At 44.2% G+C, this 24,169-nt stretch overlaps 1 protein-coding gene and 1 pseudogene across 3 annotated transcripts in view; both read left to right on the plus strand.

Moving 5' to 3' along the window:
• LOC147447135 (putative RNA-dependent RNA polymerase 4) overlaps nt 1-22,165 on the plus strand; it is a 132,426-nt gene extending 110,261 nt beyond the window's left edge. The window contains exons 14-17 of one of the 3 annotated variants that reach the window (XM_086523024.1): nt 24-183; nt 20,704-20,881; nt 20,976-21,160; nt 21,254-22,165. In XM_086523024.1, the coding sequence (XP_086379150.1) occupies nt 24-183; nt 20,704-20,881; nt 20,976-21,160; nt 21,254-21,529 (799 nt within the window). In that variant the 3' untranslated portion in view covers nt 21,530-22,165. Of the gene's footprint in view, nt 1-23; nt 184-20,703; nt 20,883-20,975; nt 21,161-21,253 lie in introns of those variants that run through there. The other 2 variants (XM_086523025.1, XM_086523026.1) reach the window with 2 other exon arrangements.
• On the plus strand, nt 4,307-6,562 carry LOC147447138 (uncharacterized; annotated as a pseudogene).
• Nucleotides 22,166-24,169: the final 2,004 nt, after the last annotated feature.

The raw sequence follows: 24,169 nt of genomic DNA on the forward strand, positions 1-24,169 counted from the left end.
GTAGTATCTATTAACGCTTGCAGCCAAACGATGGGGATTGCAGCAAATAGTTGGCATGCCCATATGGACAAGTATCTGATGCTTGATGAGCATGATCATAGGAGACCAGGGTTATGGTGCAAAATCCAAAACCTGGTCAATACATACTATGATGCTGTGGATGCTGAAAAAACGGGAAAGCAGGTGAGAATCGTAAGGGATTTTTTCTGTTAGGAGTCCAAACATCAATTGTGCGCATTTTAGATTTGAACCGGAAATGTTTTCTTTTTCCAAGATTAGGAATGGGAGAACATTAATCTGGGGGAATGACATGCATATACCCTAGTGATAGAGCTCCATTCCCCCCCCCCCCCCCCCCCCCCCCCCCCCCCCCCCCGCCCCCGCCCTTTTTTCCTTTTTGTGCCCCATGGATCCCTATACTAATGGTGGTCGTTTAGTCTTACTTTTGTACCAGTTTGGATCATTTTGTCTTTTCACGGGGCCAGTACAGTGCACTATGTTATGGCACAGCCGTGCTTTATTCCTTGTATTCAGGATTTCATAGTGGGAGCCAGACCAATGGGCGTAGCAGTGCACCATGCCCTTTTGACATTGTCTATTTTGTTTCAGTATAGTACAACCCAGACATCAGGAGGCAGGTCACATACCCGTTATACATGTACACGAGAGAATGACTCGGTTTATATAGAGGAGATCTATAGCCGTCTATGCACCGCTCGTCCTGGCCTCTCAGTGGAGGAGTGCACCACTTTACTGACTGAGACACTGCATGGTGCAGCATCAGAGGCATACCCACATACTCAGCCGCGTCGGAGGTGACATTCTGGGAGCATGCCCCAGAATAGTTGGTATGATGAGGAATGCAGAGAGATGAGAGCCAAGCTTCAGAGGGATCTTCTTTTAGGAGTCATCACTTACAGACAATCTTGGATTGCTTCTCCACGCCTTGTGCGACAGAAGAAACAAGCTTACTTGGCCAAGATGGAGCGAGACTTGTATCAGCTGTTCTTAAGTAGAGACTCTGGAGAGGCATGGCGATTCTTTCATGAACACTCCCCTCCCTCAGTGATTACTTCTCCTGATGTGTGGGGCCAGTATGCCTCATTGTTATATACGGTTCCTGGACATGGCCCACTTCCAGATCCTACAGAGCCATGCCCACCTACCAGCACCTTCTTTACCACTGAGATGGTAAAGAGAGCCATTGACATGATGAGGACCAGCAGGGCATATGATCATGATGGTCTAGTAGTAGAGCACTTTATACATGCTAGAGATATGCTGGTAGAGGTTCTTGCAATGTTGTTCAATCATGCCATGTGTGAGGGGTTACCTGAGACTTGGAGGTTTTCTACTATTGTGCCTATCTTGAAAGCAGGTGATCCTACAGAGCTTGGGAATTACCGCACTATTATGGTTGGGCACACATTGGCACGGTTGTATGCATCCATTCTTGAGGAGCAGTTGAGTAATTGGGCAGAGGGTGAGGGTGTACGAGCAAAGGGCCAGGCCAGTTTCAAGAGGGGTTTCTCCGATCTTGATCATATTCTGACACTCAGAGGCAGGTCACATGGGAGACGGATTAATTGTAGCTTTGTGGATTTCTGCAAAGCATTTGACATGGTACCAAGAGCTCGATTGATGTGGAAACTGCAAGAGATGGGGGTGCCCATAGTGTTGATTTGGGAGATTATGGCTGTAATGGAAATGGCCTATTAACTTTGCGAGTAGTGGAAATTAGAGAAGTACTTTTATGGAATTACTTTGTGAGCATAGCCGGAGAGATAGAGAGGGACAATCCCAGAGATAGATTATAGATTTTTTTTCACTAGATATGGGACAGCCATCTTGGTAGAGCTCGGCCCACATATATTCGACCATTACCGGGACTCTCATCGACCGAGCATTGGAGCTACGGAGATCCAAACGGCCACATCAGAGGATTCGAGCCATACTCTCTCGACATCCAGAGTGCAGACGAGGATGGATTCTAGTAGTAGTATCTTTGTTCTAGTTCTTTTGTACCCAGACATGGTATTAGATTCACCGTTTTGCAATAGATTGGTCTCATAGGTCATTTTGGCCTTTTGAAGACATTAATATAACATTTCATTTCATATCATCTCTCTCTCTCTCTAGAGTGCCAAAGCCAAGCGCAGAACTTGGAGCATTATAAAAGTGGTCGAAGAAAAAAACCCCCTTTCAGCCAATACTCTTCACGCGCTGGTGTTATAGAGTAGCTCTCCCACAGTTGCATGGAATGCATCAAAAATGCAAATAATGCAATCCATTGGCTGCAAGTCTTCTTTTTTGGAAGGATAAATATTTGCAACTGGCAGGTTAAACACACAATACACGAGTGACCATTGTGGATGTAAGAAAACTTACAATTAAGTAAACTTACAATTTGGTCGGTTTGTTGGAAATCTTGTTGGCGTTGTTCGTAGATGCAACTCTGATTGCATATATGCGTGTTCAATGAGAATCACTTTGACTGTTTTGCCCGTTTGTGACAAGCGAAAGTTTTTCACCTTACCTTTATAACTGTTCACAAACTCGTTGCCCGTGCGCTTTCTCTTCCTCGTCTACAGGAGAACCCAGCTTCCAACTGTAATGGTGGTGGAAAGCCATCGGCCGTTGTCCAAATCGAAGCTATTGAAAATTTCGACAGACTTAATACTTGCGGATGGTCGTCGAGGTCATTTGTTCTCCATTAGTGATTCATCTATGTATGGCAAGATGCACAACACATATGTGAGAGGGGGAGTGTTTCTGAGTGCAAACACAATACAGTTAAATGCGAGCAGAATAGTTAGTTGAGCACAAATGAATGAGAATGAACGGGAATACTATGAAGTCTCTCCTATCGAAAAAGTGCGCACACCTACATTGAGTGTGAATTATGGTACATTTGTCCTATATTCAGTTCTGACAAGAAAGATTCGAGCAAATCACAACGTATATTATTGTTAAGGTTTTTTATGCAACTAAAAATTGTTTTTTGAAAATGCCAAAATTTGAGACAAAAACAAGGAAAATCCGAGCTACCGGTACGGTAGCCCGCCATCCATTGGTCGCGTTGCATTATCTCTCCAGCGCAATTTGAGTCCAAACTTTTCTTAATGCAACAATGTCTAGAACTTGTGTTGAGTGTACCTCACACCAGTTGGGTTGTTCACATTCACGCTCCGATTGTTTATGTGTATTATGTATCACACATAATAGGGTTCAGTTCTTGTGATGAGCGTACCTCACACTCTTGGCCTGTTCACCTCTCTCCATTTCTCTCTTTGTGTATTCTCCTCTCTATTATACAATATATGTATTGCAATCATAATATATGTCATTTGCTATGAATTAAGTCAAATTGTGTATGAAATCTGGATTAACAAAAATGACACAAATTTGATAGTTTTTCTTCTTCTCTGAGGATATTTATGTTATAAAATTATATCTTGCAGATATGGCGGATATTAAGCTCGCGAAACATCACCAAAAATTCGTGTTTGAAGTGATAATACGTCACTTTCATCGCATGTCAGAGCTTGAGCTTTGTCGTTGCCTAAATCCCTCGGCTCCGGAACAATATTAGCAATCCACATAGGCTTTATCGAAGTCCGTCTTTGAGCAGCTTCAGCACACATTTATGCCCCAGAATACATTTGACATATCTTTAATGACATCAGGTTCATTATCGAACATGGTCAAGCAGTCTATTGGACAGACTACGAAGATTTTTCAAGATCTAAAAAACCCTGAAATAATTACTTTGCCAGGGGTAGCTACTCGCATACAACTTGTGCAGTAGTTGTATACTGAGTTCAAGAGCAAGGGAAAGCTGGAAAGAGCAACGAAGCACACGAGAGTGGAAGTTTGCTCTTCTGATGCTACTGCGGAGCTAAAGACTACGGTTAGAGTAGAGACTCCTGCTAGTGCCACTCGCACTCGATCAGTCTCAGCTCCCCCTTGTGTTATATCTTTTGCCAAAAATTGTAGTCTTCAACATACAAGCTCCACAATTGGGAGAAGGGAGATGGACAAACGTAAAATGTGTAGGTGTCACGCACCCTGCCTTTAAAGAGCCAATATATACAACGAAAATCTTCAAAGTCCACTTGCATGGACCCACAGTGGATCAACAGGTCAAGGACAAAGCCGCAGCTTTAAACATCGCTCATCGCGGCATCATTTATCCACTTGCCATGGTCAGCCATATAGAGCGTCCAATGCTCATTTCACGTGTTTGAAATGGCGGCTGTAGAGCAGTGGATAAGAGAGTGCACATTTTCATCTCTCTCTCTCTCTCTCTCTCTCTCTCTCTCTCTCTCTCTCTCTCTCGTAATTGGGCAGAGGGCAAGGGTGTATGAGCGTAAGGTCAAGCCGGCTTCAGGAGGGGTTTCTCCACTCTTGATCATATTCTGACACTCAAGGCCATCATTGAGGAGGGCAGAGCACATGGGAGACGGATCTACTGTAGCTTTGTGGATTTTCGTAAAGCATTTGACATTGTACCAAGAGCTCGATTGATGCGCAGATTACAGGAGATGGGGGTGCCCAAAGAGGTGATTTGGGGGATTATGGCTTTGTACAGATCAATGATGGGACAGGTACGCACTCCGGAAGGGGTATCTGATCTAGTTCACTCTACTATTGGAGTGAAATATGGCTGCCCATTGTCCCCTTCTCTATTTGGTATGTATGTTGATGAGGTGTCTGATTACATCGACACAGAGGGTGACAGAGGTGCACGGCTGGCAGGGATGTGGATCCCATTGTTGCTATATGCTGATGATATTGTGCTGATATCCGACTCACCAGAAGGTATGCAATGACAGTTGGATGCACTACGCAATTTTGCAAAGGATACTGGATTGTGTGTAAACCTAGGTAAAACCAAGGTTATGGTGTTTAACACCACATCGCAATGGGTCAGGAGATCAGTACCTACTTTCAAATATGGTCAAGAGATTGTGGAGTATACAGATGCATACACTTACCCGGGGGTAGTCTTTATTGGGCCGAGATTTTCCTTGAGAAGAGCGGTAGAGACTAGACTAACCAGAGCTGGTGCGGCTTTGGGAGGAATGGAGAGGATGTGTTCGTAGGTTCAGTTCCAGGAACCTAGGACAAAGTTATGGCTCTTTGATACTTTGGTTGCCTCTACTATGTTATATGGGGTGCATGTTTGGGGACCTTCTGTAGGCCAGGAGGGTTGGAGGCGTATGGAGAAGCCCCTGGTATCTATGATCTCTCGGCTGATTAGAGCCAAGGCTTCCGTACCGCATGATATCATTCGAGCCGAATTAGCTGCTCCCCCTATGGTGATTGAGGCACTTACTAGATCAGTTTCTTTTGTACACAGTCTGTGGGATACTACCATAGACAGATTTGCCAGGGTGGCTCTAGAGTCCTCCAGACAATTAGCTCTTAATGGGGATACATCATGCTGGTATGCACAAATGGCATCATTGTTTCAGACACATGGTTTCACCATGGACAGGTTGCCTCCTTTTTAATACTCTCTACAGGCACCCTTGAGGTCTTTGACGCGGGTAGAGATTAATAGACTCATTCGTCAGGATTTGATTCAGCTGGACACAAGGAGGACATGGATAGAGCCGATACAGGAGTTGGGCACAAAGACGGCTTTCTATAGAGAGCATTTCCTCCACCTCACAGGGGATGGGTTTGTGATTCGACCTAGCTATATGGACAGGCATCTTTCTCATGGTGTCCGATGTGCCATTGGCGAGATACGCACGTCCTCACATCAGCTTGAGATTGAGACTGGGAGATTCAGAGGGACACCAGCAGATAGCAGGATATGCCGCTTATGCCATCTAGAGCCAGAGATAGAGGTACATTACATATGTCATTGCACAGTGTACTATGAGATATGAGGCCGTTTTCATTGTCTATTCAGAGAAGGTTTCGGGCCACTATCTAGGGTCATGAGCTATGAGGATCAGAGTTGTCTTGGGCTATATCTACTTGAGCTACACAGGCATAGAGAAACTTTACTGAGGAGAGCTGAAGAGAGACAACCCCAGAGACAGATCACAGATTTCTTTACACTAGATACTGAACACCCAGAAGAACAGACAGAGGAGCAACCAACAGTGGAGAGGTCTACCCGCACGATTGGCATTCTCATAGACCGTGCATTGGAGCTAGGGAGATCTAGACGACCCTGATGGAGAAGAGGAGCTACACAGTTTCGAAGGAGGCTACAACAAAGGATTCGAGCCATACTTTTTCGTCGTCCAGAGTGCAGATGAAGATGGATCTCTATGCAGATAGATCTTTACTTCCCTCCCAAATTGTCTACACATTGTATAGCTCAGTTGACACGTTTCACGCCTTTCGCCTTTCACACCTATCCGCTTAGTTTAGGATTCCGCAGTATTTATATCTTGTTATCCCTAGTCTAGTTTAATTTATTTTGTTAATCTGACTTGATATCAGATACACCGCATTGTAACTTCGTGGTCTCATAGGTCACTTTGGCCTTTTGAAGACGTCAATATAACATTTCATTTCATTTCATCTCTCTCTCTCTCTCTCTCTCTCTCTCTCTCTCTCTCTCTCTCTCTCTCTCTCTCTCTCTCTCTCTCTCTCGCAAGGCATAGGCTAATATAGGGCAGCATGCAATGTGAAGGATGCAGAGCTCTCTCTCTCTCTCTCTCTCTCTCTCTCTCTCTCTCTCTCTCTCTCTCTCTCTCTCTCTCTCTCTCTCTCTCTCTCTCTCTCTCAACAACGTTTCCAGCAAGCTTGCTCTGCGGCCGAAGGTGAACCTACACAAGGGCAGCAAGATACACGATAAGAATATTGGGTTCTTCCTGAGCGCGAGCAGGTGCTGCAGCACTGAGCAGGTTCTGAGGATGGACCAATGAGTTGACTTCAAGGACGAAACCCCACCCAAATCGAAAGCGACATTTAGCTGGAGGTTTCGTGAGAGCGCACTTTCGCCAGGTTCAATGAGAGCAAAGAAGCTGTCTAGAGTCAAAGATGACTTAATGTATGAGAAGGTACAGGTGATGATCAAGGTGGAGCTGAGCCTTTTGAGGGGTGACATTGAAAAAGAGATGTATGCAAATGCGGAGACTTACAAAAAAGCTATGTATGAAGATATGAGGAAAGAGTTGGACAAAGAGATGCTTAGTAAGCGTGACGAGATGTACACATCATTGAAGGCCGAAATGTAGGCGATTGTGAGGGCAACAATGAATGTAATGGAATGCGTGATTCAAAAAAGATTAGAGGATGCACGTGCTAGGTTTGAATCCTGGAAATAAAAAATGGAAGAATGCATGAATGAAAAGGATGCATTGATCGAAGCACTTAAGGGAGACCTCACAGCTTGCAAAAATATCCCCGCAAAGGAGGGAGAAAATCAACCCTCAATGATTAAGGAGTTCAAAAGCATTAAGGAGCAGGTGAAAACTCTACGTGAAGAGGAAGAGCAGAAGACGCGAACAACCTCTTTATGGGCGGAGCACCTATTCAAAGCACAGGAGAAGGTTGATAAAGCTCAAAAGTGGATGGAGGACGCAAAGAAAGGAAAAGATAAGATGCCTGAAGCCACAACGACATCCACTATCATCAATATGACAATTGAGGAGCAACAAAAGAGAGAACCAGACAATTTGTCTCTCTCTCGCTCTGACCGCAGAGTAGGAGTGAATCTATCTCAAATAGATCTCTTCTACGCTAGTGACCACAACTGTGACATGAGGGGGATCTGTTTGCATCCTGGCAAGGACTACTTTTTCTGACCATGCGCTAGTGATTCTCACTGTGATAGACAGACAGGGGCGCGCGCGCGTGGGGGGGGGGGGGGGGGGGGGGGGGCTACCATAGTTATGCGGAATGGGAACGACGACGTGATTCCTTGGGGAACGGGGAGGGGTCCGGAACGGGAGGCATAAAAACACCCAAATAATGCAATTTCAAGCTCTATGTGATTGAATAGAAGTAGTATCAAAGTCCTGTGACTCTTAACACTCACAAAACACTTGATTTGAAGACCATTCAGTCTTACTATGGCAAACGTGTGTCGTGTGTCGTATAGACTTGAGAGCTTGAGAGGGGGAGAGAGGGAAGGGGGAGAGAGAGAGCTTGAAAGTTGAGAGAGAGAGGGAGAGAGCTTGAGAGAGAGGGGGAGAGCTTTTAGCCTTGTAGACTCTAGAGTCTAGACTTGAAAGCTTCAAAGAGGCTAGAGCTAGAGAGTCGAGACTCGAGAGGGTAGAGCTTTAGCTTTGGCCCTTGAAAGCTTGTGCGCATTGTGAAGGTAAGGGGTGGGGGAAGGGACATTTAACAAGGGGAAGGCACTCGAGAGCGTAGAGCTTTAGCTTTGGCCCTTGAAAGCTTGTGTGCATTGTGAAGGTAAGGGGTGGGGGAAGGGACATTTAACAAGGGGAAGGCACTCGAGAGCGTAGAGCTTTAGCTTTGGCCCTTGAAAGCTTGTGTGCATTGTGAAGGTAAGGGGTGGGGGAAGGGACATTTAACAAGGGGAAGGCTCACAAGACAAAATCCACCAAAATCTGAAAATCTGTCCATTCCCAGCCGTTCCGGACTTGCCGTTTCGGTACCAAAAGTCTCTGCAGAACGTCTAGCCGTTCCGGACCATGTACCCCCCCCGGAACGCTGTTCCGGCGTTCCCTACCCATGGGGTGGTGGTCCCCGGTAACTTTGGGTGCTACGCATCCTTGAAAGGATCTTGCTAGATCTAGAGCTTAGAGAGCGAGTGGAGGCACTCTAGATAGAGAGCTTGGACACACAGGACACCCCTGCTGGTAGAGTGGATTTTGGATTGGCTCAGCTTAGTCGCTTCTTCTTCTAGGAGTCTGTAACTCACTTGGCTACAGCCAGGGAGGAAAAGCCGCGTCTGCGACGGGGCATTGTTTCTTTGCAGAGGATGCAGGAGCAGCATCTAGACAATCCTTGGTTGGAGCAACAGCTGCAACAGGCTAGACAAGAGTTGGCTAGCATTGAGGATCAATGTCATGAGTTTTGTCTTCCATCGGTAGGCATCTCGGTGGACCTATGTGGGTGACAAAAGTTTTTTCAGACGGTGGGGCCTTGCCATGCGCACACCAGTATGAACCAGTTGAGGAGACCCAACGAGTCAGTTGCTTAAGAGCCTAAGGATATAGGTGCAATTGCTACTGAGTTTTACGGTGATCTGTTGTCAGCCGAGCCTCAATCAACACATCAAAATGCATGCAGAGAGCAAGTTTGGGCACAGATGCCTTGCCTTGTTACTCAGGAGATGCGACGGAGACTTGAGCGTTCCCTCCAACTAGAGGAGCTCTATGAGGCCCTCAAAGCACTCCCCCGAGGTTCCACCACCACTACTCTCCCTCCCCTCTAGAAAGCAATTTTATTTTCCCTTTCTCCCTCGCTGCCTTGATGTCCGACATTAGCTCTTGCCTGTGTGCTACCTGTGTTAGTGTGAGGTCATCACCCAAAAATATCCCAGTTTGCTTGAGTTGTCGGTCTCTGCTTCAGGAATTCCGTCCTAGCTTCCAACGTAGGGAAACGTATAATTAATGCACTTTTCGCGGGCCTTCCTTTCTCATCACTTACCTTCTTGCCAACTCTCCAAGAATCTGTTGTGGGTTCAGGAATACCCATGCGCTTTAAGAGCTCTTGCACTTCTTCTACTTTTCTAGTGTCTTTGAGACCTGTAAGCCATACATGAAGGGCTGTAGTGCCAAACATCAGAAACCCTCAAAGTCATACATAGACGCTTCCAAGTTGCCAACTCAGCCCCGTGCACTGTACATGGCCACCTCCAATCCTGTGAGAGGGGTCCTCCAACATGTTTCCGTGAAACACGAGTTTTCTTTCTTTGCTCTCTCAAAATCTTCTTGACTAAACCTAGGCCCTTTGATCATTTTCTTAAAGGGTGGTTTCTTGTCCTTTGAAAAGGAAATTTTCCTTTTCTTTGCAAAATGACCGTGAAGTGTCAGTTTCCTTACCTTTGGGCTCACCATCAGTGGGGTTTGAACTTTGAAGTGCCTCCTAAGTGTGTGTAATCTTCATAAATTTGGGCGGACTTAATAGCATTTGCTTATGTCTTAGGAGCACTCCTTTTTACTTCTCTTTTAAAATGTTTATTCAACCTGCTCATGAAGCCTCATCTTATGAAAGCACGTGGTCTTCTTGTAAATACCATGCCCGCAGTTGAAGCCCGTATTGATTGTGCAACTATACCAAAGTCTGCCGCTAATGTTGCAAGCTTTGGGTACTCCTTGAAGGTGGCCTCAATCAATGCGATAGCGAGCAGCCATTTCTTATATTGACAGTGTCACGGACTGCTGAGTTGTCAAGCCACTGAAGACCTGAGCCGACTTGCAGATCTCGACCAAAGGGCCTAAAACATAGCAGGAGTAGAAGAAGCAGGAGTTCTCACCAACTTATAGATCCTTGTGGAGTGGGACCAACAACTTATAATAAAGTTTTACCAACTTATGGGACCCCGTTTGATGGGGCTTAAAAATAAAGTACTCTCACACACACACACACACACACGCACACGCACACACGCGCGCGCGAACACACACACACACACACACACACACACACTCAAAAAACCTAGCACAAAAATTGATGACATGGTAGTTGTTGGGAAGCCCGAATTTTACATTGGCGGATGACGAGACAGATTTTACGGTCTTCCACGAATTGCACTGTTGAGATGGTAGGTGTACGAATTTTCTTAATTTGCGTTGGCAGCTTTTCATCGCCATCTTTTGGACCAAAAGCGTTTGAGTTTGAAGCTCTTTATCTAAACTGCTTTTCATGGGCCTAGGATCTCTAAATATGTGTAGAGGGCTCATATTGTGGCACTTTTCTGCATAGAAATGTAGAGCACGAGTACCGACATTGTACTAAGTTCAAGTAATATAAAGAAATACCGAAAGGAACACCAAAGTTTGGGGCGAGTGCTCTCTTGAGGTGGAACTCCGCCACTCCACATCTCTCTCTCTCTCTCTCTCTCTCTCTCTCTCTCTCTCTCTCTCTCTCTCTCTCTCTCTCTCTCTCTCTCTGAGTTTAGTTGTTATGAAGTGTTTAAAGTTGTCGCGTGTGTTATTTCCGTTGACCGTTGTGCCCCTCTCGTTTTAGTGGTGTCAGAGCTTTAGGAGTGTGCTTTTCCAAAAGCATACTGGTCCTTCAACAGCAGACATAGCCTCTCTCATATTTTTTATCAAAGAATCTTTGTGTCCATGCCTTGGACTTACTAGCCTCTCCCACCCTTAGTCCATCGCGCATCGAGCAAGAAAGAGTTTGTCGCGACGAACCCTACACATTGATGCGAGCAGATTTTGATTTCGACAATTTTGAAAGATAATAATCGATTGGCAGAGTGGGGAGAATCTAGTCGATGACAACTTGAAATTTGTGGACATTTCGCAACAAGTCTCTTGACTACGTGATAACCTTGGAGGCTCAGTGTGATTGCTATATCTGGGGGCTATCATCACCGCTATAGGAACACTGTTTGCCCAAGAGCTAATGGACCATGATGTTGTTGGCTACAACCTTATAGAAGGAATCTAACCCTAATTTTTGGTGCAGGTTTCAAAACGGAAGGCTTGTCAACTTTCTAGCTCAACTGATGTCGGGAATGCTTTTTTAGTTTGATTTAGCAGTTTTCCGAATTTTGTTTGACAACGTGTTTGAGAATTGTTTGAAGATATTGTTTGGAACCTAGTTAAAATGGATAATATCTATTTTGTCTTGGTGTCAATTTGAGGACTGTTTGTCTCTGGTTTTAATACTGGTCTCAATGATTGGTGATTTACTCTCGGGAGGAGTACTCATGAGAATTGATGTTTGAGAATGCTTGCTCATACTCATGGCCCAGACCCTTGTGGTTATTTACGAGGGAAGTATTGAATGTTTGTAAAGTGATGGTTTTAGTCATGGTTTGGACCTTTGTGGTTATTTACAGGGAGATTATTGTTGTTGTTACTCATGGCCCGGACCTGGATGGTTATTTACGGGGGGAGGATTAAGAAGTGTGAGCAGTGGTTACTCTCAGCACCTCCAAGCGACGCAAGCTGCGGTCTGGGGGGGTGTTTGGTTGTAAAAGGCCTCTATATCTCATGGCCCGGACCTCTTTAGGTTATTTGCGGGAGGAGTGATGAGGGAGATGTTACTCATTACCCGGACTTGGATGTCTATTTGCGGGGGGAGTGTTAATTGGGAGCTATATGTTTCTATGTCTTGTAACATGCATATGTGAGCATTTGTGTTGCATTGTGATGTGCCAACCTTTGAGTATTCCTAATTGGATGAGATTGCTTGGGTATGTAATTTTAGTGCGTAAAGAGACTCGTTATAGATCAACACAGTCTGGGTGTGATGGCTAATTTTGGTACGCCAGAATATCAAGATCTCTGATATGGAATGAGAAAATTGATTGTCCCTCAAAATGACCCTCAAAATTTTTTGAGCTAACTTGAGTCGTTTTGCAGATATACGGTAATCGCGGAAGATTACTCTTCTTTCAAGAAGGGGGGATGTCACAAAATGTTGATGTGTCAAGCCACTGAAGACTTGAGCCGACTTGCAAATCTCGACGGAGGGGCTTAAACCCTAGTAGAAGTAGAAGAAGTAGGAGTTCTCACCAACTTATAGATCCTCGCCGAGTGGGACCAACCACTTATTTACCAACTTATGGGATCCCATCCGATGGGGCCTAAAAATAAAGTACACACACACACACACACACACACACACACACACACATTTTTTTTGGTAAATCAATTTGATTTATCTATCTGTGGGAAACCTCAAATAGAGGAAAACCCACCAGAAAGATGTACAAGAAAAGGAACACAAAAGTGTTCGGCTGTACAAAATAGCTAAAAGCATTCATAAGAAAGCTGATGTATCTCTGTCGTGATATCACCAACTTCCAAGGCGAACCGTAAAGACGCCTAAGGGAAAGCTTGAAGAAAGGCAGGGGATCTGCATGAATGCGATGGAACATATAGCCATTACGTTGTCGCCACACGCTCCAGAAGGCACGAAACCTGACCCACATGAAGAAGACTGCAAAGCACTGCAACGCCGATGAGAAGATACCAAAAACCCAAAACCGCTTATGGAAGACTGTCATGGGAAAACGTAGCCGCATACACGCAGATACCCGACGAAGGAAATCTCGAGTAACACAGCAATCCCACAAGAGGTGACAAACATCCTCCTCGGCAGATAAGCAACGGACACAGGATGAAGGGCGGATATGGCGTATCCTAAGAAAGGTACCCACCGGGAGCACACCAAGTAAACACCGCCAAAGAAACAAACGCTCCTTCAACGGCAAATGGCTTTCCCATAATGCAGATAGAAGCCTTCTCCACCAAATATCGGATTTATGCATGTGCCAAATAGCGTTGCAATGGTCAACAAGCCATGGTTGAGGCAGAAGACGAGCATATGCCTTGCCGGCAGAAATATCTTGAAAAGGCATTTCCCCAAGATTCTAGTCAGACATGCGATCACCATCAGCCAAAGGTGAAATGGACAAAAAACCGATCAACATTTGCTGTAATTCTCTCCAAAACTAGCGATAGTGCATGCCCAATCCAAAGCGGCGAGCGGCAAATGGAAACTCCAAAGTGAAATGAGCTGCATCCACCACATCCTCAACCACTCGAATGCCATGGCAGGAGAGGAAATACGCCTGGCGAGGCGAGCGGTCAACCAAAGTAAGAGAAAAGGCCTGGCTCCAATGAAGGCTCTCCAAGCGAAGTGAATTTCCTTCCCTCCGAGCATTCCACGATAGATGAATCGTAACCTGTTTCCAGACAGAGAGCAAGGTGGAAGAAAGTGGGCATCTAGGAATATGACCATCCATCTTACCTAATACTACCTCCCAAATGGATGATTGCCAGTGACGAAATGAAGATGTAACCACATGCTGACTCAAGTGTGCAAACATAGGAGTCCAAGGCTGAGATTGTTGCGTAAGTGTAGGCAAAAGCATAGCCTTCCTAGCAAGGACATGCCTACGCAGGTCCAAAATATTCAGACCACCAAAGCGCTTTGGTGTACAAAGTTTTGCCATTGACATCAGATGCAGGCCTTTTTTGTGAGCATGACTTCGCCACAAATGAGACAAAATGGCCAACATGAGAGAATCAAGAGAATGACGAGGCCAATGCAACAATGGCAAAAAGAACTGAACATAAGCCATGAGGATACTCTGAACAATTCGTAGGCGAACATGTAGTGGCCAAGTAGAAAGCTTCCAGTAATGCAATTTAACATTCAAGCGATGCATAACCCAGTCCACTTACTGCATGTGAGTGACGTTCCATCCAATTGGATATCCCAAATGCCTGGTGATTACATTCGGAAGAACAGTCTCTCCTGGCCACAACAAAGCATGCCAATCACAAGAACGAAGTGGCAAAAGCTTTGATTTACGAAAATTAACTTTAAGACCAGCCGCAATCGCAAACAATTCCAAAATTTAATAATCACTTGAGCATCGCTTTGCTGATTGCGGGGCATAAACAACGAGTCATCCGCATAAGCGTGCCCAATAAAGGTATGACCCGATGGTAGCTGCAAACCATGAAGACGCTGCGCAGAGGTCAAGTGGTCAAGATACATCAACAAAGGAGGAGAGGCAATTGCATACAACAAAGTGCTAATGGGGCAACCTTGCCTAACCGAACAACCAAGCGGCCACGATTCTGTCAATTCCCCTTTTAGGATCCCCGAAGACGTACTACAAGCATACAAGAAATAAACCACATTGGCTAATTTAGGACCAAATCCTAAACACCTCATTGTGGCAGCAATGAAGTCCCATTGCACAGTGTGAAAGGCCTTTTCAATATCAACTTGCATAGCCAGCACATCTTGTTGCGTGTACTTAGCATACTCCATTCCAATCATAACGTTGGCCAAATTGTCCATGATTTGACGACGAGGAATGAAACCATACTGAGCCTGATGAAGTCCTGTAAACAAATAGTCCTTGATGCGGTGGACCAACATTTTAGCCAAAATCTTGTAAACCACTGGCAAAGTTATGGGCTGCCAATGAGAGAACTGCTCACAAAGCGCTTGCTTGGGGAACAATTTAAGTAAGCCCTCTTTCCATGAAACTGGCACATCCTGTTTCTCCCATGCCGCATTTAACATGAAAAGCAGGGGTTGTTTAAGAGCATCCCAAAAGGAGAGAAAAAATTCCACAGTAAGTCCGTCCCAACCGGGAGATCTCCAACGGCCTAATGCAAGCAAGGCACCATGCAATTCGGAAACAGAGAAAGGATCCTCAAGGCATTGTGCCTCCTACGAAGACAGGATCGGACGAACATAAGAAAGCAACAATTCACGCGCTTGACAAGCTGCCGAAGATGGCTGAGATGGGGCAGCAAACACCTGACGATAATGTGAAACCATAACCTCAGCAAGTTCCCGCTTCGAAGAAGTCCAAGCACCCGAGGGAAGCATAACCTGCTTAATTGACTGTGAGACCCTTGAATGATGCAGATGCTTAAAAAATTTCTTCGAAGCACAACCTTTATCCATAACAGCCTGTTGACATGTACACGTTTGCCATTTAGCAATTTTCCTCTTATCATTTTGCAAAATACACACTTTAGCTTCACATAACTCCGTCATTTCAGAGTCAAACAGGGGTCGGAAATCAGCCAACTGTTGTAATCGTTGACTAACCCGTTTCGCATCAACGACATTCCCCCGAATGAACTGCATATAGTGCATACCATACTCAGAAATTACACTTCGTACTCTCATGATAAAACGATACCAGGCAGTGCCCAAATCAATATGTATTTGAGCGAGCAACGGGGGAATAATATCGGCAATGATGTGAAGAAAAACTTCATGAGTAAGATGGGCATTATTAACATGCAACAAACGTTTCCTGTGAAGAGGCCGATCACAAAGAGACTGTCCAAAATACAAAGACAACAAAAGAGGATAATGATTCGATAGCTACAGGGCATAATCCTTATGTCACATACAAATTCTTCATACTGTTGCCCATTAAGCAAGTACCATCGATCCAATCGTGCTCTATAAGAAGAATGAGCAGCATGCTGAAAGGTAAAACCAGAAGCATCAGGATGCAAACAACACCATATGTCAATCATTTGAGCAGAGGCAAAAAGAAGATCCCATTTGTGTTTCTCCTCAAGCAACATGTGCGAATTTCCTGTGGTGCTATCAAGCAAATCAAGGGTATTATTGAAATCTCCACAAAGAAATACATTCGAGGTCCAGGGGGCGAGACGAGATTCGCGGCATAAAGCAGCTCTTTGCCCAGAGACCGTTTATGCATAGATACCTCCAAATTCATGAACTCGACCATTCAACAAACACTGTAAAACCATCCACCGGCCATGCGGATCGTTGTATAGAAGAACAGGCTGAAGCTCATGGCGAACCAACATCAATACACCCGAGAAATCTTGCAAGCCAGCGTACGCAATCCAATATCCGGCAAAATAGGAACATTGACCGGCAAACTGGTGTTGATTATGCTCTTGCAATACAACTATGTCTGACCTACATGTGTGTACAAAGTGCCAGGTCAAACGCCATTTGTCAAGGTTGCATAACCCACGCACATTGTATGAGATGCATTTAATGTGACTTTGCATTGGAAACATATGTACAAAAGGCAACAAACATAATAATCAAGTGGAGGTGCCCATAGACACGTCTCTATCCACTACATCCGTACGAGGACCCAACCTCTGAGTCAAAGCAGGAAACGTGTCCACAGGGTTCACAGGTGAGGTGGAAGTCTCACCAAGGAGTACATCTTTGTAAGAGTGCATCGCTTTTTCCCATGCATCAATCAACGTGCGATTGTCATTACATGGAAGTTGCTTAGACGATGCATTCTTGTTGGCATTAACAGAAGGAACGTAATTACGAGAAGAAAGTGGTGTGCGAATCTTCAGTGATTTTTTTGGCACCACCCCATGAATTGACATCAGTAGGTCCAACATTTTAACTTTTAGCAGTAGCCCCATTCCCAGGATCAGTGAGTTGTTGTACCTTGCCTTTCCCTTTTTCCACATTCGAAGCCACCTTAGCAGTAGAGGCTCCACTCTGCTTGACCTCACTTGTGGGTTTTCTTGTAGGGATAGAGGTGGAGGAAGGAACATCAGAGGGAGGAGGTTGCAAGACCGGCTGTGGACATTCGGATTGCATATGACCAAATTTGCCACATCGAAAGCATGAATTTGCAAATTTTCCCCATTTAAGTTTAAAGGGGCGCTTGTCTACCCATGGATCTCCTGAGTCTACCATAATACCATCAGGGGTAATCTTGTCAGTGTCCTAGAGAATGCAAAACCTGTTGGTATTCGCATCCAATTTTGGGGGACAAATGACCTTTCCAAGCTGCGTGGCCAACAACGGCAGGAAATGTCTCCACGTGCGGGGGAAATCAATAATTTTCACCCACACCGGGCATTTGTGACGAATAAGACTCTGGTAGTCTTTAGTGAGTGCCCACGGGAGAACATGTGTCATCTGCGTATTAAAGAAGAGGGGAGACATCTCAAGCAAAAGATTTCTAGCTTTCATATCTACGAGCAAAACTTCATAAAATCCACGCGCCCCGAAATAGACACCACGGACAACTTGTCGCTTAAGGAGAAAATCAACCCATTGTCCGACATCTTGCGCAGTAGGCATTTTCCCTCGGAAAAACAAGATAACCGCATTATTAGCGTACTGCGCAACTGGGTCCATGAGGTCCTGTACCGGAATACGCACCTCAAGAGCAGGCGCCTGACCATTCCATGTCTGTCGAGCCTCCTCAAAGTCCTCATACAAGCATGCTTTGATCTTGGAAGCTGCCTCCAACGTGGGTTCCATTGCCTTCCGACGCTTAAAGACGCACAGGGAGTCGAACATAAATAAAAAAAACCTCTCCAAACAACACCAGCTGTCTATAAAACTCTGCAAACAACTGAGGAACCGAAGCTCTGTACAGACTTCACAGAATAAAGCATCCAAAACCACAACACGATTACATCAACTGAACACTGCCCATACACTCTCGAGCTTGACGTAGTACCAAACCTCTGATCAACGTGATGACATCACCTGCCAACTGAAAACAATACGACCTGCATTGACAGACCTGCACAGCGAGTCGAAAATGACTGAAGAGACCAACAGCAGAGTTCGTACAGGCAGGGAGAATTGCGCAGGCAACCACTTTAGTTGTCTCGTTTGTTCTTTTCCATTGGCATGTGTTGGCCCCACCCGTTTCAGACAGTGACGAGGCGACGCTCCTAACTCTGCTTTGATATGAGTATTAGGTGATGCTTAGCTTCCTAGCCAAAGTTACTTGCCGAGAGTAGCTTGAAGTCGCAAGCTTACCCACACACACTTTTTTTGAGGTGAGAGAATTGAATGCATCGTAGATAACAAAAGTTGCTGTGCATAATGAGTTTCAGTAGAAGTCGGAGGAGGAGCATCAAATACATTCCGGAAGTGTGAAGCCATGGCATCAACAAGCTCAACTTTTGATGTTGTCCATCGATCAAAGCATAACCCTCTTGATGGTTTGAGATGCCCTTGAATGGTGTAGATGCTTAAAAAATTGTTTCAAGCCACAATCCTTACCCACAAACGCTCACTGTGTGCAATTTATCTAGGTTGCATTTATCATTATGTTGCATACACGAGCCTTGCAAAGTGCTGTCAATTCATATTTAGTCAATAGTTGCGTATTAGCCAAAAGTTGGAGCTTGTGTTAAACATTTTTGGCATCCTCAACATTCCCACTTAGCTATGCATGTAGTGCTTGCCATAAATCCTGAATCACACACTGCACGTGCATGATGAAATGATACCGAGCAATATCAAGATCAAGATGCATTTGGGCGACCAATAGGAGAATAACATCATGAATCATCTCACGAAACACCTCATGCAAAAGATAGGCATTATTGATGTGTAGCAGGCGTTTCCTAGAAAGAGGTTGATCACAATGCAATCGCCCAAAGCACAAGGTCATCAGAATAGGGGTATTATCAAATAACAAGGTATGGTCTATGTTCAAATTGTATACAAACTCATCATATTGTTGCCATGTTGAGGGCATATCATCGATCTAATCATGGAGGATACGAGGATTGAGCATTATGTTGAAAAGTGTACCCAAAAACATCTGGATGCAAAGGCTCCACAAATCCAACATCCACGTGTATGCAACAAGATCTGTCCAAGCTTGCAATTTCACATCCAACATGTGAGAATGTCTTATGGTGTTATTACATAAAGCGGGTGCATTGTTAAAATCACCACAAAGCAAAGCATTGGAGAGCCATGAATAGGAAGACATCTCACGCCATAAAGTAGCCTGTTGCCCTGACGCTATTTGCGCATAGACCCGACCAAATTCATAAATTTGGCTATTGATCATACATAGAACCACCATCCAACGAGTTACCATATCATTGTACGCAAGAACTGGCTGCAACTCATGCGTAACAATCATCAAAACACTTGAAAAGCCCATTAAACCAGCATATGCTATTGAGTAGCCCACAAAATAAGAACATTGCCCAACAAACTCATGCTGATTGTGCTCTTGTAAAATAACAATGTCTGCTTACATGTATGTACATAATCTCCACTTATCAGGGTTACATAACTCATGCACATTTTATGAAATGCATTTAACACAACTAGGCATTCAAGAGATATGCACAAAAGCGAAGGAAGGATGGGACTAAGTCGACGTGCACATTCAGCATCAAGAGGTCATGGCTCGACTACAACATATGTCCACATCAGAGGAAGTAAAATGTGCAGGTGATGAAGAAGCCCCATGAATCAGTGCATACTTGTAAGAATGTACCACCTTGTTCCATCCATCCGCAAGTTCGTAGGTGATAAAGAAGTTGCATGAATCAGTGCATATCTGTAAGAATGTACCACCTTGTTCCATGCGTCTGCAAGTGTGCGATTATCATTACAAGGAAGAGGTTTTTGCACCGCAGATTTCACAGCAAGAGGTACATAATTATCAGAGGAAAGCTGTGAGTGTTTTTGATCGGTTTTCTTTGGAGCCACCCATGGATATCCTTCCCCCGAATCCACAATATTTCCCTTATTCCTGGTCTCATGTACAATTGCAAGCTTTCCCTTGCTCGGAGTGTGTGAGGTACATAATTATGAGAGGAAATCTGTGAGCGTATTTGATCGATCTTCTTTGGAGTCACCCATGGAGATGCTTCCCCTGAATCCACAATCTTTCCCTTATTCCATGTCTCATGTGCAGTTGCAAGCTTTTTGTTGCTCGGAGTGTGTGGGGAACTAGCAGATTTGACTTTGCCTTTATCCAGAGGTGGAGTAACAGTCAAGGTAGAGGCCCCTATGGATGGTGATCTGGGGTTGGAGACCTCTTTCATTGGAAACAGCAAGCTTTGGAACAGTTGAAGGATTCTTTTTTGTTTTGTTTTTGTTTTTTTTTTTTTTTTGGGGGGGGGGGGGGGGGGGGGGGGGGGGTTAATTGACTTGTCTAATTTAGTGTATTGCACGGATGAGAGGAGAGAAATGAGCAAGTTGTGACAAACAAGCAAATGGTTTCTGTTGAACTCTTGAAAGGATGTAGTTCTCAGTTCTTTTCCTGTTATGTTCTGCAAACATTTTTGCTTGAGTCCCTTACCATGGCAGGTTTCAGTGCGCGAAGACGATAAAGCCCGGGAATGGCCACATTACAAAGAGAAGCAACATGAGGTATCTAAAAAGTGGATCAAGCAAGAAACCACGTATGGCTCCACTACTGTTCTCGGAAAGATATACGATCTTGTCAAGGGGGAATGTAGCACAAAGGATTTCCTCCTAGAGCTTGGTTTGTTTTGATATCTTTTGATGCTGTATATGAATTTACTTGTCTGAGTGAGAGCTTCATTGTCAATGAAGTAGTGCATATATGTTAATTTCAGAGAACAAAATTGCGCATGATGCATTTATAGACAAAAGATTTCGCTACCCTGGATATGAGGTTTATCACTCAAAATGGGAGGCACATTATAAGGAGTACAGAGCCAGGATAAGTCAGTTACTTTATGAAAAAGACGGCGACAGTCGAAATGTGGAGATTGAAGCGTTGTTTCACAATTATAGAATGGTGCATTGCCAATCTTTTCATGTCTTTCACAGAAAATCACGCACTGTCATTGAAATTGATGTGATGTATTGTTCTTACATGCTTTCATTGTAGGAGCTTTACAAATCTGAGACGTTAATAGATAGCCGAGAGCCGATCGAAGAAGTTTACAAACAGGCGTCAGCTATTTATGTTATTGTTTATGGTCAAGCCCAGAGAAAGTTGGAGGTTCATGAAAACTTCAAACTGGTGCTTCAGTTTGCCTGGAAAGTAGCTGGGTTTGCTCTGTTGAGATTGTTCAGGCAAACATTGCAAGGCAAGAGGAAAGAGCCTGTCATGCTGGAAGAGGAGGTCTTCCGAAATTTGAAATTGCGAAAGGTGAAGTGCTAGAGCTTGGCTCCCTCTAAATAAACATGTGGGGACCGACTGCAGATCATGCAGTATGATGACCAAAGGCAATGCAGGTCTTCCAAAATCTGAAAGTACGAAAGGAGAAGTAGGAGACCTTGGCTCTCTTTAAAATGTCTGGGGACCGACGGCAGATCATGCAGTATGATGACCAAAGGCGTTCGGGTTCCTCAAAGAAAAATTACACAACTACGGAGAGGCCTAGGAGAAGAAATTCCAGCATTATCCAAAGACCGAATCAGCGATACGGTCTTTTCTGCAAGAGGAGCCCGCATCATCAGATTCTGGCATTACCGGATCAGGGGTTATGCGGGAGAGTACTACCATTGTTGAGAGCAGGCTAGCATCACTGACCCGAGCAATGATACATCATCAAGGCCCTGCATCATTGAGTTTGGATAGAGCAGCGGTCGAAGACTCTACCCAGACACCCACATCAAGATATATTAGGCGGATGCAATTTCAGCCAAGTTCAACTAAATAGCCTCGTGCGAGAGAGCCATTGAGAGAGTAGCCTTCCAACTTTACAGTTCCTTTTACAGAAAGGATTTATCTTAATTGTAGTAATTGTTGTCAGTGGCTTTCACAATAAGTTGATATACTCTCTCTCTCTCTCTCTCTCTCTCTCTCTCTCTCTCTCACACACACACACACACACACACACACATTTTTTTTTAAATCATGTCTCTCTCTCTCTCTCTCTCACACACACACACACACACACACACACACACAAACACACATTTTTTGTAAACCATGATTTAAATTACAAGTGGGAAACCTCAAAGTGAGAAAAACCCACAATAAAGAAGTACAAAAGACAGAGGATTGTGATGCTTTGAAAGCTAGAAACACTCAAAAAAATCTTGTAGGCTTCAAGAGAGATATCTCTCACATCATAAGCATAATGTAGGGCTTGTCCAAGCGAAAACATGAATCGATGTCTAATGCATGAAACATCCAAGAGTTATGTTGGTGCCACATGGTCTACATAACCCAAAATCTGGCTCAAGTAGAAAAGATCTCAAATAGACATTGTAGCGGTTCAAGAACTCCAAAAATCCAAAATGGTATGTAAAAGATTTTGTATGGGAAACAAAGGCGCATACAGAGGGGACTTACCTAATGAATGTTCAAAAACAGTGGTAATCCCAAAGCAAATGCGTAATAGATTGGACAGTCCCATGATGTCGGACACAAACAATCAGAGGCAATGCGTCGTACATGCAACAAAGTACCAAACGATAGAGCACTCACCATGCATCACCACAAGAAAATGTGTTCCTTGAGTGGTAAGCGATTCTTCCAAATGTGAGTGTTCTTTGCCACCACAATTGAGATTTCGTGAGTGACCACAATCCATGCATCAGACTGCAACAAAGCATAAATAGACCTAGCAGATATGCAATCCATTGTAGTAATGGCAAGATGCCTATCAGAGGGCAGAGAGTCTTCAAGCATTGAAGGAATTGGAGAAACATTGTCAAGTAATTGTTGAATTGATTGCCACAAATGTTGATAGTGAGATTCCAACTCATAACGAAGAGCAACAATCGGAAAAGAAAGAACTTGTTGCGCATTATTCACCTCTTGATCAACTTTGTAGATCCCTTTTTGTGAAAGAAAGTAAGCTTGTAGAGGAGAGTGTTAAACCAAAGTAAGAGAGAATGCTTTGCTTTTATGGATGCTCCCCAACCAAAGTGAGTTCCCTTGAGGAGATTAACGATCGTGCCAGGATAAATGTGAGGTAACAACTTTCCAACATGGAACAAGAGATGAAGTGAAGGGACATTCCTAAATATGGCCATCCAATTGCCCAAAAATGACATCCCAATACGAAGGATGCCAATGACCAAAGATTGCGTTACAATGCCACCACTAAATGTGAAACCATGAGTGTCCACTGCTGTCGTTGATGCACCATCATAGGCAGAAGAATATCTTTTCGAGCCAAAACATGTCGATGTAAATCCAAAATATTAATCCCTTCCATTCGCTTAGGCATTTATAACTTATCTATAGATAAAAACTGCAATCCCTTCTTGTGGGAGGATGTACGCCAAAAATGTTCCAACATGCATGACCTAAGAGACCCAAGGGATTCTTGGGACCATCATAAAAGTGGTAAATAGAACTGCACATAAGCCATTATTATGCATTGGTCAATCTTGAGTTGCACATGATATGGCTAGGTTGATAATTTCTAATAGCTATGCTTTAAGTGCATTCTTTGGAGCACCCATTGAAGTTTATGCGCCGCAGACACATTCCAATCGATCAGATATCCCATATGGCATACTATGGTTTGATGGGGAACAACCTTCCCATGCCATAAAAGCTTATGCCAATTGAATTCCTTTAGAGGCATCAACTTGGATTTATGAAAATTAACATGCAGACCAATTGTCAAGCCAAAGAAATGCAGAGCATGAATAATCTGTTGTACATCCTCCTGAATGTTTTTGGGCATGAAAAAAGACTCATCAACATATGCTAGGTCCATAAATTTCTTTCTAGAAGGTAGAGTGAGACCATGCAAATGACTTGAGGAAGTGAGGGCCTCAAGATGTAACAAGGGATGCAAAGAAATTGCATAAAGAAAATCACTAAGAGGATGCTCTT

Source organism: Adiantum capillus-veneris, chromosome 11 (assembly GCF_014529385.1).
Source record: "Adiantum capillus-veneris isolate H3 chromosome 11, ASM1452938v2, whole genome shotgun sequence".
Lineage (NCBI taxonomy): Eukaryota > Viridiplantae > Streptophyta > Polypodiopsida > Polypodiales > Pteridaceae > Adiantum > Adiantum capillus-veneris.